General features: G+C 39.5%; 1 protein-coding gene across 5 annotated transcripts in view; it reads right to left on the reverse strand.

Moving 5' to 3' along the window:
- Positions 1 to 19,632, reverse strand: part of zgc:154075 (uncharacterized protein LOC556929 homolog) — a 200,366-nt gene that overhangs the window by 142,622 nt on the left and 38,112 nt on the right. For all 5 annotated transcript variants that reach the window (XM_059655659.1, XM_059655661.1, XM_048561747.2 and 2 more), the window contains exon 6: positions 15,151 to 15,258. In XM_059655659.1, the coding sequence (XP_059511642.1) occupies positions 15,151 to 15,258 (108 nt within the window). The remainder of the gene's footprint in view (positions 1 to 15,150; positions 15,259 to 19,632) is intronic.

The raw sequence follows: 19,632 nt of genomic DNA on the forward strand, positions 1-19,632 counted from the left end.
TTTCTGAAAGAATATGAAAATACGTTACTTATTCAGATGCTATTCCACGAATCTAACATAACACTTAACTCCAGAATTCTATTCAACTTGAAATATTAACTCTTGTTCCTCTCTCACCACAGATGTTGCCAGACCTGTTGAATATTTCTGGCACTTTTGTTTTTATTCCAAATTTCCAGCATTTGCAATATTACTTGTATTTAATTTCACTTAACTGTTATGTAAAATACAATCACGTTCAGCCATTTCATCTGCTAAGTAACATTATAATTCAAGACCCCAATTTCAAAAATAAACAAAGTTTACTTCAAAAGATATCCATCCAGACAAATGAGTATTTATAAAGCAAGTGGATGATTAAGTTGTAATATTTATTATAAATAGATCTGCCGGCTAGAGATTTTTTTCTGATTGCATGGTAAATCTTGACAAGTAAAATGTTAAAAAAGAGTGACAAGTTTTTGAAACATATAAAAAGCACAATTGAAAAATGTGCAATGTAGAATGAGACAAACTACTCAAAGTAACAATGATATGCTGTCCCTTAAAGTGTTAGCTTGTGGTAAGACTGTAGCAGCTGTAGACAGAAGCACTGCTCCAGGTAGAAGTTTTGATTCACCTGTCAAATATTTTTAACTTTATTCTCCCCTTTCCCCAGCACTAGCCCCAATACATACATGTTAACCCTTCACTTTTGACATTTACAACAGTGATGAGGACTTTCCTCCCTCAGAAGGTGCAAGGCTTTGGAATTTTCTTCCTCATACAGCAATCAAGGCAGGAAATGCTAAAGCCTGAGTTAGGTATATTTTTGATTGACAAAGGAATCAAGCATTATGGCTGAGAGAATGGCACAAAGGACACAATCAGATCAAGTGTTATTGAATGACAGTGCAGGGCGGTCAATGGGCTAAATGGCCAACTCCTGCTCCTACTTCTTCTGATCTTTTATGGAAAGTAAATTTATGCCCACATTAGGGCGGCAAAACTAGTGAAGTACCACCCCCTAGCTTGCACCCTGCTATGACTGACAGTATGGTACAATACTCTCTGGTGAAGGGTCTAGGCCCGAAACGTCATCTTTTGTGCTCCTGAGATGCTGCTTGGCCTGCTGTGTCAATCCAGCTCCACACTTTGTTATCTAGTGCAGCACAGTACATTGTCTTTGGAAACTGAATAATTAGAATGTCCAAACAGGGGAGGAGAATATATATGCACCATGTCTGGTAAATAAGATTAAAACTCCTTTTGGTCAGGCAATCTAAAGAAGGGTCCTGACCTGAAACACCAACTTTCCTACTCTTCTGATGCTGCCTGGCCTGCTGTGCTCTTCCAGCTCCAAATGGTGTTATTTCAGAGTCTTAAATAAATATTACATGCAACATAATCAGTCTGTTTCTATAAAACAGAGTGTAAAATTCCTTTGTACTGTGCTTTTTTTGGGGAATACTGTACTGCTGGCTGCTTGCTGCAGGGTGTTCTGCACAGGGTTTCAGTCACAGGGGGTGGGGGTGGGGGTCCTCATTCACCAGTGTCCTGCTTTCACACAATCCAACTAGCGGATGTGACACAACAAAAGGTTTTTTAATTTGGAAAATGCTACCTCTGGCATGGAATCCACACATCACAGAAGAAACAAGAAGTGTTCAGGGAGCATCATTTTAGGAGCAAGACACTCAAGGGTTACATCATTTCAAGAAGTTTTTTTTAAAATTGAAAGATGTCTAGAAATATATTGGAGTATTCTTGGAGAATCTGCGGTGAGGTCCTATAATTGCAGGGCGGTTTTTTGTGGGTGTTTGTAGGCAAGGCTCAGTGATCTGTCCACATGAAGGCTGCAACAGGTATGGTCGAGGGAGGGCAATGCCTCCTAAGGTGCAGCATGACAAGATTATGGATCAAAGGCTCCTAAAAGGTCAAGGTTTGTGCTGGTCACTCTGCCAAATGAAGCTGGCTTCTTCCATGTTCCTCAAATGGGGGCTGATAGGAGGTTGTCGGGCAGGCCAACCAATATAAATAATATCTCAGACAGCATATCTTTTGGAACTATTTTTCAAGCTGCTCCCTTAAGATCTCATCTGAGCCACTTGTAACATCACTTCTGAGGCAAATGTACCTTCCAAACCCATGACCATTTCTATGTAGAAGGACAAGTGCAGCAGATACATGGGAACACCACCACCTGGCAAGTTCCCCTCCAAGCCACCCACCATCCTGACTTGGAAATACTGCACTGTTCCTTCACTGTTGCTGGGTCAAAATTCTGGAATTCACTTCCTAATAACATTGGAGTCAACCCACAGCAAATGGACTATCACCTTCTCAAGGGCAGCTAGCTAGCCTGCAATGCCCACATCCCATGAATGAATTTAAAGAAAAATCATCCTTCATCTTGGACTTGACTGCAACCCACACATGATCACATGACCCACCATGGGCTGATCCTACATTTATACTAATATCCAAACTATCTGCAGTGATACTGTGTCTGACCAGTGCCTGACAGTGTAAGAGTGAGTGACACAATTGCTCTAATGTGCTGTGCTTTTGTTGTTGCTCTTCCTCTTTGAGCTGCTGTGCCTAGGCAGGTGGCAGTTTTTAGGTATCTGAAAACAGGCACTCAGAAAGACCAGGGTGGTGTGAGAGAAGCCATAACATGGAGGTGCAGGGGTTGGATGGGGCGAACAGAGTCAGAAGTTACATGATACCAAGTTATAGACCAACAGGTTTATTTGAAATCACAAACTTTCAAAGCACTGCTCATTCATCAGGTGAAGACTTCACCTGACAAAGGCGCAGTGTTCTAAAAGCTTGCAATCATGTGACTTCTAATGGTGAGAGAGATGGCAGTGGGGTTGGAAGCAAGCGATTCATAGTCACATCATCTGCAATTTGCTCATCATGCAAATAGCAATTAAGAGGTAAGGTAAGGTAGGAACATACTGTGTGACTCAATGTTCTCAGCAAGACCAAATATGTAAGGCACAGTCTCAGCAGTCCCTGTTTCCTCTGTAGGGTTCAGATGACATAGGGACCCTTGTCATCAATTAATTCTCTTCCCTTGAATTATGTGCCACTTGTCCTGAGTTGAATAAGGGCAAAATGCGGTGATTATGTTGCACTGTGTTTGGATGATGTTCCTACAACAACTGAATAAATGGAGGGAACAGCTAACAGTGCAAAGTGATGAGAGACTAACTGTGCTGGAAGTTGGGCGAGTTTTCAGTGGTCTGTATGAATTTTAGTTAAGTCCTAAGTGGCAGGAATTAGTGTTGGGTGAATATCAGAACATCACAAGAGACTGCCAGGCAAGACGCAATTACAAAGGGATGACAGCAAAGCTGGCTGGAGTGGACTTGAAAAGGGGTTTATCAGCAAAGACAGTTGAGGAACAATGGCAGTCCTTTCAGAAAATAATTCATAGTTCACAGTAAAAATGTATTTTAGTGAGGAAGGAGAATTCTAAGAGGGGGATAAGTCAATTACTGTTAGCAAGGGAACTTAAGGATTGTATCAAATATTGTGGCAAAGATTAGTCACAAGCTAAAGAATTGGAAAAGTTTTTAAAAACTAACAAAAGATTACAAAAAAAAAGAGAAAATAAATTTTGAAGAAAAACCTGCAAATAATATCAAGATAGACAGCAAAAACTTCTTTAAATATATAAAAAAGGAAGACAGAGATCAAACTAAGCATAAGCCCTTACAGAATGAGGTTGGGGAAATAATAATGGGGAACAGGAAAAGGCAAATAAGTTTAATAAATTATTTGTATGTCTTCACCAGAAAGTATTAACAGCATTCAAAAATCACTAAATACTCAAAGGGCAATAGAAGAGGAAATAAAGCAGTAACTCTTACAAAAGGAAAAAGTGCAAGAAAAGTTAATGGAGCTAAAGACCAATAATTCCCAGACCTGATGTGATTCAACCTAGGATATTAGGATGTGTAGCTCTAGAGATAGTCAATGTATTGTTGGTAATCTTCCAGGATTCCTTAGGTTCTGGAGAAGTCTCAGAGCACTGGACAACTGCCAATGTAACACCTTTATTTAAAAAGGAAGGGAGACAAAAAACAGGTAGTTATATCCCCATTAGCTTCATGTCTTAAACTGGGAAAATGAGAGAGCCTAGTATAAAGGATATAATAGCAGAGTATTTAGAATTACATAATATATTCAAGCAGAGTCAATAAGGTTTAATGAAGGGGAAATCATGCCTGGCAAGTTTACTGGAATTAGCGGGTTTTGAGAAGATTTTGAGAAAATTTACTGGAATTCTCTGAGGAGACAACAAGCAGGGAAGATAAGGGGAAGCAGTACATGTAATATTATTTAGATTTTCAGAAGGTATTATAAAGGTACCACACATTAGGCTACTTAATGAGATAACAGTCCATGGTGTTGGAGGTGCTATATTAGCATGGATCAAGGATAAGTAGGAGTGTATTTTCAGGATGGCAACTTGTAACTAGTGGAGCGCTATCAGGGTTTGTGCTAGGACCACAATAATTTACAATATATGTTTGTGACTTTGGTGACACATTTACTTTCCTCATCTAAGTTTGCAGATGACACAAATTTGGTGAAAAAACAATGGTAAGTTGACCCAACTGGCTACTTGATTCAGAGCCTTTTTAATGATGATCCTTGAAGCCCTCCTGGTCCCCTCCAAAACCATGGTACCTTTCCCTCTGCTCATTCCCAACACCATAATGCCTCCAGCACTACATCATCACTTTGAAATTCTCCCTCTGTCTGGTATGCACTTTGTTATTATTTAATTTGAATTAACAACACTTGCAATTAATGCCCATGATCTATGATTGGGGAAACCTTTTATCAAATTGACCCACAATTTGCATGAGAAACGTTAACATACCAAAAACAACCAACAATTAAAGTTTTCCATGTAGCTCACAAATATTTAAGCAAAATTTATACATATTACAAAATGTTGGGACACAAGTTAAAACTTCAAATATTGCCTAACGACCTAACCATCATAAACAAAAATCTAAATTCCCTGACTGGTGGAGAAGTCAAAAGCAAATGTTCCACCCAGGTGTTCCTATGTAAAAGAAACATCCCTCTAAAAGCTTAAAGACTAACATAGGAATCCCATTTAATATGTCCTCTTAAGTATTCAAGACATTTTCATACAACTAACGTCACCAATCACAGAGAAAATCAATGACCTTTGGCAGACGTCTAAGAATCTTACACTTTTCTTTGGTTCCAGGATAAACTTTTGAGCTCCTCTTTTGGAACAGCTAAGCACTCTCTTAACACCTCTAAGCTGATTGGGGTACCTCTGAGATAACACAGTGTGAAGCTGGATGAATGCAAAGAGGCCAAGCAGTATCAGAGGAGCATGAAAGTTTGACATTTCAGGTTGAGACCCTTCTTCAGAAAATGGTTTTGCAGTGGGGTTAAAATTGTTACAGAGATAGTAGGAACTGCCAATGCTGGAGAAACTGAGATAACACAGTATGAAGCTGGATGAACACAGTAGACCAAGCACATTAGAAGAGCAGGAAAGTTTGACATTTTGAAGCTGGATGAACACAGCAGGCCAAGCAGCATCAGAAAAGCAGGAAAGTTTGAGGTTTCGGTCGAAACCTTTCTTCAGAAAATTTTTTCCAGCATCGGCAGTTCCTACTATCTCTGGAGTACCTCTGAATTCCCTTTGATAGCAGAAAGGAGAAAGATAGGCAGGAAGGAGAGAGGGAAGTGGGAGGAAAGTGATATTGTGGAAAAACAGTGAAAAGGAGAAAGAGAGATTAGGAGAAAGGACAAAGAGTGAATCAGAAGAGAAGTGAGTAATGGGGGATGTGTGATTGGAGAGGCAAAAGGGCAGAGAGAAGAAAGTAGTAAATATGTTGGGGAACAAAATCTACAAATTTTATAATATCTGCATAAAATTAATTTTAAAAACAGATGTGGATAAAAGTGTGTTGCAGCAATAAAAATTGTAACACACCCAAATTAGTCTGCATGCCTCTACTTCTGGGTGGTCATACTCAATGCATTAATGTTGAGAGGCAGACAATAGTTAAGGGAAAACAATCTTTCTTACACTAATGTAATTAAAAAGGTTTTACAACCTCTTAATAGAAATTCTATTTTTAGAAATGAAAGCAGGGAAGAAAGCAGAGCTCCAACCACTACATTCTGGATTACAGAACAGTTTCTGAAACAGTTTTGTATTCCATTATCTCATACTTCAGCAAAAATATTAAGGACATTGCTGAAAGGTGCTTCCAAATTTTCTTTCCTTTCCTTACCTCTTTCTCTTCATGAAGGCATTGGTTCATTCTGGCATTGGCTTTGTACTGTTCCTGTTAGCATCCTATAATTATACCATACCTCCCTAGCCTGTCTCTAGCTGAGAGTGTGGGGGAGGTGAATTCTGAGTATTTGCTATGTTAATATAAGGCAACATGAGCCATTCTAATTAAAATTGGGTAACTCAACACAGACAGGCCTTGATTAACTTTCTCAACTCTATGGTACCAGATAGCATAATAATCTACTGATTCTTATATTTGTCTATAGCCAACCTTGGTGTTTGTAATGTAATGGATTTAAACAAGTACATATGATTGATTCAGGGATTATTTTATGTTTCTCAAGTTTAAGCAGGGAAGCAGAGAAGATCCGATCTTGCATCAATTCAGCACATCTTCTGGTGGATACATAAAGCAGTATCAGCCTTTGCTGAGTGGAAAGCCTTTGCTTTTGGAGCTGTAGGTCATGGTTCAAATGCCATTCCAATACCCAGGCTGACATAGGGCTGAGACATGCTGGAATGGCAATGGTGTATTCTTTGGAACAGGTCATTACATTTAGGCCTTGTGTTATATCCAACAGACAGGGCAATGAATCCACGGCAAAGGTAGTTCTTCCTGTCTCCAGGCTAATACCTATCTTTGTACAAACATCAATACAACTGATTATCCGGAATCTTGAGAACTTAGGGCCCATAAATTAACTGCTATGTTTTCTTAACACAACAGTAACAACACCTCATGGATACTCATTGGCGGTGAAGGCGCTGTATCAAAACAGTTCTTCTTTGTTCCTGCATCCATAAAAATAGACTCTCATAGTGCTACACCTTTCTCACTAGCAATAGGATAGCTGACAACACTTCAACTTGTAGCATGAGAAATTAGAGCAGTTACAGTCTGTAAGACAAAAGGCTGATCTTTCTTCTCCAAAGTAGTAAATGAAAAGTTTGTTCATTTCTGTAGCTATCATATATCACCCGTTCCTTCCTAGTTTTTATTGCCTAATTTGGATTTTCAGTCTTCAAACTATCCATCAGATCAGTCAAACAAACACTTCCTGCATTTGCTGCGATATTCAGTGTTCTGGGAAAGTAATAAAACAGCTGGAAGCAATTACACTCACTGCAATTTTAAAATTATAAGATTTCAATTGAAGAAATAGTATCCCCTTTTGTTATATAGAGTAGAGAGTTACATTGACCAAATCCCAAATTATCTATTTGAAAAATCAAGGGAAATCTACATAAACGGTGCAGCAGTATATGGTTCCCTAAACTTATGTGAAATATCAAGCCTCCTAATCCAACAGCAAAAACAGTGTTTGAATGTCAAATGCCATTTTGGCTTTATGCTTAAACTGCAGCTGTTCTGCATTACTACACACTGTATAAAGATCAAAATGTCTTTGAGCAAATGGCTTACTCTGATCTTGCTGCAGAAAGTGAAGACCTCACCACATACTGTTACTGTCAAAGCAGCTGTGTACATTACAAGTACAAATCAAGGCCTTGTGCATCCAACATTGATTCTCTGCTGATCTGTAAATGATGGGTATGAAAAGCAGTAAAATGATAAAACGTTTCCTTCACTTTCTGAAAACATCTCATCTTACTGGTAAAGGCGAGGATATAAAAAATTACATTAATAGGTCTAAATCAGGACGTGGAAGGGAGAGAGGAAATTAGTACCACTTCCATTTTGTTTGTGATTGTGCTAGGAAAACTGATGGAAATGCAGGAACTGAAAAGTCTGAGTCCAAATGGACTTCATCCTAAGGTTTCGAAAGAGGTCGCAAACCAGGTTGTAAATGCATTAGTGTCAATTTTCTAAAATGCACTTGATTGAAGAAGTGTTCCATCGGACTGGAAAATAGCAAATATAACCCTTCTATTCAAGGTGGGGTGGAAGCAGAAATCAGGCATCTATAGCCTGGACATCTGTTGTGGGGGAGGCGCTAGAATCAATCATTAAAGAGGTTATAGCTGCACACTTAGAAAACAAGGTAATCAGGTTTAGTAAATGTAGTTGAGTCAAAGGGAAATTGTGTTTAACTGACTTATTGGAGTATTTTAAGATGTTACATGCACTTTGGATAAAGGTAGGTGTACTATACTTCGATTTCCAGAAGGCATTAGAGATGGTGCGACAACTAAGGTTATTACAAAAGTAACAGTTCACGATGTAGGGAGTAACATATTAGCACGATACAGTTTGGCTGGCTGGCAGAAAACAGAGACGATGCATGATTTTCTGATGAAGCGTGTAGGCCCGAAACGTCAGCTTTCCTGCTGCTTGGCCTGTTGTGTACATCCAGCTCTACACCTTGTTATCTTGGGTGCATGAACTGGTCTTTGTCTTATTGCCTCAATGTGATGAGTGGAGTCCCTTAATGTGCTAAGGCATGAATGTCTTATATTTTACATCAATGATGTATATCAGGGAAGTGAAGGCAGCTAAGTTTGCAGGCAATACCAAGATAGGCAGGAAATTATGTTGAGAAGAAGTTGCAGATGAATATAGATGGATTGAGAGAGTGGGCAAAAATCGGGCAAATCAAGTATAATGTGAAAAATTTAAAGTTGTCCATTTTGACAGGAAGAATATAAAGTAGTGTATCAGTGAAGTGGAAAATGACGCAGATTTCCAAGGTGCAGAGAGATTTAGAGATTCTGGTGTATCAGTCACAAAAAGTTTGCATGAAGGTACAGCACATAATCAAGAAGGTTAACAGGATTGAGTCATAGAGCTGTACAGCATGGTAATAGACTTTTCGGTTTATAGGATTCTCGTGATGTCTTTCCTGTTGGTGTAAACTGAATGATTAGCGAGAGCAGAGAATGAAGTTGATCAGCTCTTTCTGTCTGTGCCATTACCACAACATTTCCCGCTAAATCTGCAGTTTATCTTGCCTCACCTCATTATTCCTGCCAAACTGGGAACAAAGGGATGAGGATAGAAGAAAAGGCGAAGCAGACGTGCTTGTGGAACGGCAGAAAGGAACTTCATGATGAATCTAGCAGAAAAAGAGGAGACACTGAAGCAGCCTCCTGATGACAAATGTGCTTTCTTTGCAGGTAAAATTTACTGCCTCACTAAGCAGGAACCATTGAACTTCAGCAGTGACGTGATTATCTTTGCCGGTTGTTCACCTTGTGTCCACCAAACTGTTGTGATAGATATAGGACAGATATTGGAGGTAAGTTCTTTACTCAGAGAGTAGTGAGGGCATGGAATGCCCTTCCTGCAACAGCAGTCAACTCGCCAATTTTAAGGGCATTTAAATGGTCATTGCATAAACATATGGATGATAATGGAATAGTGTAGGTTAGATGGGCTTCAAATTGGTTTCATAGGTTGGCACAGCATCAAGGGCCAAAGGGCCTGTACTGCGCTGTAATGTCCTATGTTCAGTCCAACTCATCCATACTGACCAGATATCCTAAATTAATCTAGTCCCACTTGCCAGCATTTGGCCCATATCCCTCTAAATCCTTCCTATTCATACACCCATTCCGATGCCTTTTAAATGTCGTAGTCATACCAGCCTCCATCACTTCCTCTGACATCTCATTCCAGACATGCACCACCCTCTGCATGAGAAAAGTTGCTCCTTAGTTTCCTTATTAGTCTTTCCTCTCTCACTTAAACCTATGCCCTCTATTTTTGGACTCCCCTTGGCTATGCATCCTATGCTGGCCCATGATTTTATAAACTTCTATAAAGATCTTCAGCCTTCAATGCTCTAGCCTACTCAGCCTCTCCATGTTGATCAAACTCTTCAACCCTGGCAACATCCTTGTAAATTTTTACTGAATCTTGTCAAATTTCACAACATCCTTCCTCTAGCAGGAAGACCAGAACTGAATGCAGTATTTCAAAAATGGCCCAATTAATGTCCTCTACAGCCACAGCATGACCTTCCAACTGCTGTACTTAATGCACTGACCAATAAAGGCAGGTAATACTAAACGCCTTCTTCACTATCCTGTCTAACTGCGACCCCACTTTCAAGGAACTCTGAACCTATACTCCACGGTCTTTTTGTTCAGAAACACTCCCCAGGACCTTACCATTAAGTGTATTACTGCTGCCTGATTTGCCTTTCCAAAATGCAGCACCTCACATTTATCTAAACTAAACACCATCTGCCACTCCTCGGACCATCTCACCAAGGTCCCATTGTATGCTGAGGCAATCTTCCACATTGTCCACTACATTTGTTATCTTTTATTTTTAGAGAGATTGAGCATAAAAGTAAGGATGTTATTGCAGGTATTGTTGAGATCATATCTCAAATGTGTGCAGTTTGGTCTCCTTATTTTTGAAAGATGTAAATATGGGTGGGCAAACAGGAGGCTGGAAGAACACAGCAAGACAGGCAGCATCTGGAGGAAAGGAGCAGTCAACATTTCAGATATTACCCTTCTTCAGGACTGGATGTGGGATTGGAAGGAGCTGCAGGTACCAGTCCAAAGATGAGCAGGTTAGGTGCATTGGTCATGCTAGATTGCCTGTAATGTTCAGGATGTGAAGCTTAGGTGGGTTATAGGGGGATGGGTCTGGGTGGGATGCACTGAGGCTGGGTGTGGACTTGTTGGGCCGAAGGGCATGTTTCCACGCTGTAGGGATTCTATGTTAGAAGTGTTTACCAGATTGGGAGGTTTACTAGATTGATACTGGAATGAGCAGGCTGTCTTATGAGGATAAGTTGGACAGGCTGGGCTTGTTCCCACTGGAGTTTAGAGGAATGGAGGGGTGATTGTTTAAAGTGAATAAGATGTTAAATGATCTTGACAATATGGTCTTGAAAAGAATGCATCCTCTTGTAGGTCAGTGCAAAATGAGGAGGCAGTATCTTAAAATTTGGGGTCATGTTTTCTGGACAGTGATGAGGAGTTTTTTTTTCCAGAGAGTTGTGTGGCTTTGGAGCTTGCTGCCTTAGAAATCAGTGCGGGTGTAGTCATTGAATATTTTTAGACAGAGGTAGCTAGATTTATGTTAGGCAGGGGAATCAAGGATTACCAAGATAGATGGTTAAAACATAATTGAAAAGATGGATGAAGCACAAAAAGATCAGCCATGATTTAACAGAATTCCTAAAATGGCTTGCAGGCATAGCAAGATAAACTATTGCTCCAGCAATGTTGACAGCACTAGGACAGGTTAGGGGTGAAAATATACAAGGGCAACCCTGCTGGTCTGACCTGAATTAGTTGATATCCACTTCAGTTACACTTGAAGCAAATGGCAAAGGTACTAACAGCTATTGACTGTGGAAGCCTCTTGATCTACTTCTGCTTCTAGTTTATATGTTCTTATGTAAATTAGGAACTGATGTTTCCAACATACAGTTGGATATAGGAAGTGTGAAGAATCAGTAACAAGAACTCCGGTTCACATAGCATTTCTATTGTGGAAGATACTTTATAAGTTGCTGTTCTGATTGTGTACTGGGAGCATCAGTTTCATGCAGTTAACCGTTTGCTTCCACAGTCAATAGCTGTTAGTAAGCCAAGTATGCAAGCCATTTTAGTAATTCTGTTAAATCATGGCCTGTGAGAAGAGGCGGCTTCCACTGAAGATAAGGGAATGAATTGCCCCATTTGAAGAGGAAACATTGCTCTCCATTCTCATGGACTGGCACTTCAGTTTTTTTTAAATCATTTTTTTTATGTGACAATCAGAGGCATCTTGATAATGAGGCATCCACTCTTTTTATGCAGCTATTGGCAGCTCCTACCTTAGAAGATACAGACATCGTTGGAGGGCATTCTCTTGGCTCTCCAATAATCTTGAATTGGTTAGAAAATATGCCTTCTGGTCACTCATTGGCCAGTTTACCAAGTCTGTCATCAGGTGACTGTCTTCAACATGGCGCAGGTTTGGATCCTGTTTACTGTCCAAAGGCCCCAACAATTTGTCCCAACAACAAAGGGAAAATCTTACCCATGCTCTCTAAATACTAGACTAGCATCCACTTATTTTCGGAAATGGAGAATTAGTATGATGAACTGTTTATGTAATAAAGAGATAATGGGAACTGCAGATGCTGGAGATTCCAAGATAATAAAATGTGAGGCTGGATGAACACAGCAGGCCAAGCAGCATCTCAGGAGCACAAAAGCTGACGTTTCGGGCCTAGACCCTTCATCAGAGCTCTCTGATGAAGGGTCTAGGCCCGAAACGTCAGCTTTTGTGCTCCTGAGATGCTGCTTGGCCTGCTGTGTTCATCCAGCCTCACATTTTATTATCTGTTTATGTAATAAAGTATTTTTATGGCAACTGTAGAGTGTAAAGTAAAAGAAGAATCTGGAGGGTGCTGGAGAAACTCAGTAGGTCTGGTAGCATCTGTGGAGAAAGAAACACAGTTAATGTTGAATGCAATGTGACACTTGTTTTGGAACAGTCTCTATTCACAGACGCTGAGTTACTGCAGTATTCCCAGTATTTTGTTTTAATGAAATAAATGGGGTTCTCATGAGCCATTGAAAGCAGAAGAGAAGAACTATGACTCAAACCATCATTTGCTACTTCACTGATAATGACTCCAGTCCCTATTTCTTGCTCAGGATGAATCAGATCTAAATGCAATCTCTCGTAGCTTTGAAAGTATTCTTACAACTAATCCTGTAAAATATGCTTTCAGTTATCTTGATGGAACTCCTTACCTAGTTCAGCATCTGCAATTTCTTATATTTCCCTCAATAAAACTTGTTTGTTTTTACATGAAAGGTACTTTCTTCCCTCAAATATTCAAAACATACAATCATTTCAAACAGTGGAAGACCATCTGGTCCATTCCTGCTGACCCATACGGTTATGATTCCCTGCTTTAGGAAGAAAGAAGTATAACCGTTAAAATACAGGAAGGGAATAATTTATATAATAGGGATCTGATCTAGAAATTCTGATAAAAAGCGTATTAGACTTGAACTCTGCTTCCTGATCTCCGATGTGCTGAAAGAAATTAAGTAGTTGTGGAAGAGAAACAGAAAGAGGAATTCTTTCCACATCTGAGCCAAGCCATACATCGTTTAGCTTCATTCAGTCACAAGTACTTCTCTGGCAATTGACATTCACTGATTATCAAATACTTCTGAGGGTGGTCATAGAAACTGTGCTAGCCTGCGCCACTCAGTGTCCTCCGAAAGGAGGTCATACGGAGGTGATAGACTGGGTTAGGCCACACTGAATGGGGGAGGGGAAGTATATCTGCTGAATTGTTGTTCACATTACCACATTAGAAGATGTTTGTCTCTGTGTAGTTCACAGAATGAATCACAATGCGCAATTGGATACAAATAAAAGTGGTTCATTTCAGTAACTGCAATTACGATAGAGCTGTAATACTTTTAAAAAGAAGACATAAAGAATACACACTGGCATTCACTTCAAGCTTTGCTGCTAATTGGTGCACTGCATCAAAGTAGCTATACTTTCAATTGTAGAAGAAAGTAAAACATACAACTTTAAAAGTAAAATATGCCACTTATACACATTCTGGCAAATACGACTCAACTCCCACACTATATCTGCACTGTAATATACGGGAGTCTTTGGAGTTGTCATAAGCAAGCACACATTTCCATTTCGAACCTCTCAGACTCAGTCAGCAAATTTGTGTGAATAGGAGGGACAGTTTTAAGTGAAATTCGGTCACACAGGCAAAGGAAAGAAGGGGTATGTCTGATAAGGAGTCAGATAACACTTCAGGAAAGATTAAGAAAGAAGTTCGATAAATATTGATCCTGTCCAACAGGTATAAAATACTTATTACCTGTGGGGAGAAGGAAAAAGTCTGCATAGATGACCATTATGCAGATCAAGACACCTTGGTTCAAAAGGCTGTTCAGTGTGGGGGGGGCGCATGAACTAGGCTAGAGACATGGTAGTTGTCAGGGACTCAATAATTAGGGGGATAAATAGCATTCTTTGTAGTGATGAAAGAGAATGCTGGAGATGTGTGCCCTGCCCAGTGCCAAGGTAAGGGTTATTACATCAGAGATAATAGGAGCTGCAGATGCTGGAGAATCCGAGATAACAAGGTGTGGAGCTGGATGAACACTCCCACCACACCTGGCACTTTTCCCTGCAACTGCAGGAAGTGCTACATCTGCCCCCACACCACCTCCCTCACCCCCATACCAGGCCCTACGAAGACTTTCCACATCAAGCAGAGGTTCACCTGCACATCTGCTAATATGGTATACTGTATCCGCTGTGGCCTCCTCTACATCGGGGAAACCAAGCGGAGGCTTGGGGACCGCTTTGCAGAACACCTACGCTCGGTTCGCTACAGTCAAACCAATTAATAAAGGACAGTTTTATGCAATGAATAGCAGACTATTACTACGCGGTTGAACAATATCGCTTGTCAGAATGAACAATAAATGACACAGAAGAGTGACATGGATTAAGTTATGTGATTACATATGGTGCAATCCTGATTGAATATATTGCACTAGAGAAAAGGGGAAAATAAACAAAGACATTTATATGGTACCATAGCATCATTTGATGACAAAAATATATTTTGCAACTACAACTTCAAATCACCAAGTTCAGAAATTCATTGTATAATTTTAAAATTTAGTTCAGAAGCTTTTGAATAATTAAAGATTAAGTTTGTTCTACAGCTAAATTTCAAACATCACAAATGTCACCAATTCCATAGATAACTCTTTTGGACCGTGATGGAAATGTTGCAGTATTTCCCATCTATGGTGGGATAATGATTGTCTGGCCATTGGAAAATGCAAGTTATTACGACTCTTCGTTGGTTGACAATTTCCATTAGATCTAGACCTCAATATGTCAATGCTCAAAGTTATGCTTGATCTCAGCTTTCAGATAAACTTACTTGTATTTTCAGAATTGGTGGGGAGTATCTCAGTACATGGCAGACTGCAAGCATCACATTATTCACCTTGCATACCGCAACAATCTCCTTGCAATCATCCACAGTCACCTGATTAAAAGCAAACAAAAAATCAGTTAAATCATTTGGAAAACTAGGCTTCAACAAGAGATAACGTCTCCAGAATAGTTAGGGAAGTTGGTGGATTGGAGATAAAGCTGGGAAATTACAAATGAGGTAAATTTAATGTAGATCACTGCAATGCAGTAGTGTTTACAGCAGTGTCCAGTATGATATTATTTCAAAATAGTAAGGAACCATTCACTCCATAACTGTAATCATATATGTCAGTGTAAGCATGGTTGCTTTAAATTTCCTGGTCATTAGGCAACAAGGTTACTAGGGAACATTTGATGTTTATTTAGGCATTTTCTGCAATTTCGGGATCAAACCAGCAGTCATAATTTAAATGCATTGTACTTTCTCAGAACTGTAAATAATTCTGCAGAAAACAAAGGATGAATGTTAAGAACAAACATTATAAATGCTGGTAAAAGACATATAAAAGCATAACATATTTAAATTGAGCCTGAGACAATACTTGTCAATGGAACAGAACAGTAGCACAAGAGGGGACAGGTTCAGAGGTATGAAAAGACATCTAGGACAGCTTTAAGGAAGTCATTTTTACCCTGATTAATAGCCAGAACAACAGAAATGTTAAGTATGGTTAGGCCACCTGGATCATTTAAGAATCAATTGGAAGTTTCACAGGAAAGATAGTGGGGTGAACTTTCATAGGTTTGCACTGATTTTGAGTTTCACAAATATCATAAGTATCATGAGTGAGCAATTTTTGTGACTAATATATTTGCACAATGATGCACAATTCTAGGTCCAAACTCTACCTGTTATATGTCCATAGATGAAGTTGCATAGAATTAACATTTAAAACTCCTCCGATGTTGCCCTGGGACTGAGAGGGTTGGCTTCCAACAATCTGCATACAGCTTCACGCACTGCAGAATTTCCTTTCCAATTTCCATTGACTTCAATTTTTGTTGCTTGATGCCACTTGGTCAAATGTTAAGGGCAGTCACTCTCATCTGACTTCTGGAATTCAGGTCTACTGTCCATGTTAATGCCAAACTGTACACAGACCCAGAGCCAAGTGACCTTGACAGAGTTCATATGGAGAATCAGTGAACAAGTTCTTGTTCGGTAAGTGTCAGTGATAACACTGTCAAGGAAGACATCTATCACGTTGCTCATGATTGAGAGTAGACTGATGAATTAGTAATTGACCGTATTGCATTGTCTGTTTTTTGTGGATCGGAGATCCCAAGGTAATTTTCTACATTGTAGAACTGATGCCAGTATTGTAGTAGAACAGATTGGCTAGGAGCAGGGCTGGTTCTAGACCCAAGTCATCAGTACTACAACAGTGATGCTCAGAATCCATATCCTTTATCAAATGGAGTGAATCAAACTGGTCAAAAACTAGTATTTGTGATGCTGGGGACCTCAAAAGGAGGCAGAGATAGATCATTGACTCAGCATTCCTTGCTGAAGATTAGGGATAGGCAGCAACTGCAGGACTAGACAGAGACACCTAAACCTGTGAAAGGATAATATATGAAAAAAAATGACTGTCTCTTTCCCTTATTTGGCATGCCCTTCCTCTCCAGATGGCATATAGACTGCCTGCACCCAGTTGTTATACTACCCTTTGCCTGAGCTAGCCACTGGGGAATATGAGAAGATGGGCTTGGTGATTCCTACCCATGTGTTTTCCTCTTTAAAAGGTACGTTCGTTTAGCTTCAGATCTGTCAGTCCAACATGCGGGTGTGGCTAGCATTTCAAATTCATTCATGAGAGTGGGCATCACTGGACAGGCCAGCATTTATTGTTCAAGCCTAAAAGCCCTTGAGAAGGTGGTGCTGAGCCGCCTTCTTGAACTGCTGCAGTCCATGTGCTATAGGCAGATCCACAATAATAGTGTAGGTTAGATGGGCTTCAAATTGGTATGACAGGTCGGCGCAACATCGAGGGCCGAAGGGCCTGTACTGTGCTGTAATGTTCTATGAAACCTCAGTAATTCAATAGAAACAGAGGTTGTTCCTCTCAGTGTAAAAACAAAATAGAGAAGAATAACTTTATTTCACCTTATTCACCAAAAGTAAATATTCTAACCTGAGCTGTCAAATTAATTGACATAATAATATTATGAGTTTTCATTTTTAAAAAATCATTCATGAGAGTCGGCATCACTGGACAGGCCAGCATTTATTGTTCAAGCCTAAAAGCCCTTGAGAAGGTGGTGCTGAGCTGCCTTCTTGAACTCCTGCAGTCCATGTGCTATAGGCAGATCCACAATAATATTAAATTCAGGATTTTAATCCAGCAACACTGATAGAGGAGCAATATATTTCCAAGTCAGGATGGTGAGTGGCTTGGACAGGAATTTGCAGAGGCCTTTGTCCATCTAGACGGAAGGAGCCGTGGGTGTGGAAGGTGCTGCCTAAGGAATTTTGGTGGATTTCTGCAGTGCATTATATAGATTGTACACACTGCTACAACTGAGTGGAGGTGAAGGGAGTGAATGGTTTTTGTGGATGTGGTAAAAAATTCTGGACTGTCATGAGATTCAAGAAAAACTATGTGTTATTTTCAGCAACCTTCATGAGATTTTTGGTGAACCCAGTACTTCCACAGCATTGACAGGGAGAGATTCAGTGATGGGAATTCCATTAAATGTTAATAGGCAATGGCTAGATTCTCTTTTGTTAGAAATGGAACCTTACAAAACATTTTATAGAATAAACGTTGTAGTGTATCAGAGGACACAGAAGGAACATACATCTGAATTGCACTAACTGGATATGGTGTGCTTAGTATTGTGAGATAGTGGGAACTGCTGATGCTGGAGAATCTGAGATACCGAGATGTAGAACTGGATGAACAGAGCAGGCCAAGCAGTATCAGAGTAGCAGAAAAGCTGACATTTTGGGTCCAGACCCTTCTTCAGAAATCAAGTATTCAACAAGTATTCTGAGATGGGTTTCAAACGTTTCTTTTAAGAGAACCTTCGTTATTCTTTCTGTGCTTTTCATTTAGCATACATCCCGATAAACTGACTCCTCAGCCACTGCAATAATAAAAAATTATATAATTGATGGTCACTGTGAGATGAGTAATGGGTCAAGGTGGTAAACTGCAAGGATAATACTGACCAGAAAGCCTGTGTCTAGATCTCCCTGATTGCTCATATGGTTGACCTGATGGCAAAAGTTGCAGCTAATTATTTTCCTGCCTCTATGAACTAAGTCATAAAGAAACTCAATCCATAACCTATTAACTGCTCATCTACTCAGCAGAATTAATGTTAGACAACTGGAGGGGAAGAGAAGAACCTTTAAATTCTTGCCTCTTCAGAGCAGTCACAAGATACTGCAAAAATAGCAACTTGAAGCAATGCGGTGAGGTCAGGAGGTTATCTAGGAGATGAAGTTGGATCAATGGATTATGTTAATATACAAAAGCATATAATTTCCCAATAGCTACTAAGGAATTTAGTGAATGTTGCTACCTCTTAAGGTGGTCCTTCTGGCTATAACAGCATTTGTTTTAGGGATTCAGAGAACAATCTGTCACTCAACAGGTTACATTTCACTCTTGCGTGGAGCAGGTGTAGTTTAATATACAATTCTGGATTGTAATAAGATTCATGAGAAACTACTTGTTATTTTTAGCAACCTTTATGAGATTTTTGGTGAACTGACACTACAGTAGTTGTGCAATGTCACCCATCTCCTTCCTATTTAGGAAGTTGTGTTGAATGAGATTGCATGACAGTGGATTGGATTGCAGAGATTGGACATTTCTGCAAGAACTGTAGTGATTTCTTTTGCAGATAATATTGCGTTATTGATAAATTCACTTATGGATTAATGGCTGTTCTCACTATAGTGAACAATTAGTTAAACAGAATTAAAAATCAGTGCTTGAGATCAGGCCAGAGCTCTGGTTATTCTGCTTCTTCAAATCAAACTGCTTTGAAAATTTGATTTTTTTATTGTCACATTCCTTTTCCAAAATATATGAATCTATTAATTCATATTGACTAGTTTTTAATCATTTTAACTTTACTTTGGATCTAGTTAGAATATACATCACATCCCAATTATGAAGTTAACTGTAAAATTTGCCCTATTTTTCTGCAAAGCTACACTTCAACTATCTGTGAGAATCTGCAAAAGCTATGGCTTTAGCTGATTCTTTCTCTTAGATGTTCACTTTCCCTTCATGTCAATGTACCTGCTTTTCATTTGGCTGAGATCAGGAATTCACTATGTGAAAGCTACAAGAGGGTATTTACATCCTACTAATACTTGGAATAGCAACAACATGTGATACAACCTATCCCCTTTAAATTCCCCATTTATATAAATTCAAACTTATATTTGAATTCTGACTGTAAAACT

This window comes from Stegostoma tigrinum, chromosome 28, assembly GCF_030684315.1.
Source record: "Stegostoma tigrinum isolate sSteTig4 chromosome 28, sSteTig4.hap1, whole genome shotgun sequence".
In the NCBI taxonomy this organism is placed as follows: domain Eukaryota; kingdom Metazoa; phylum Chordata; class Chondrichthyes; order Orectolobiformes; family Stegostomatidae; genus Stegostoma; species Stegostoma tigrinum.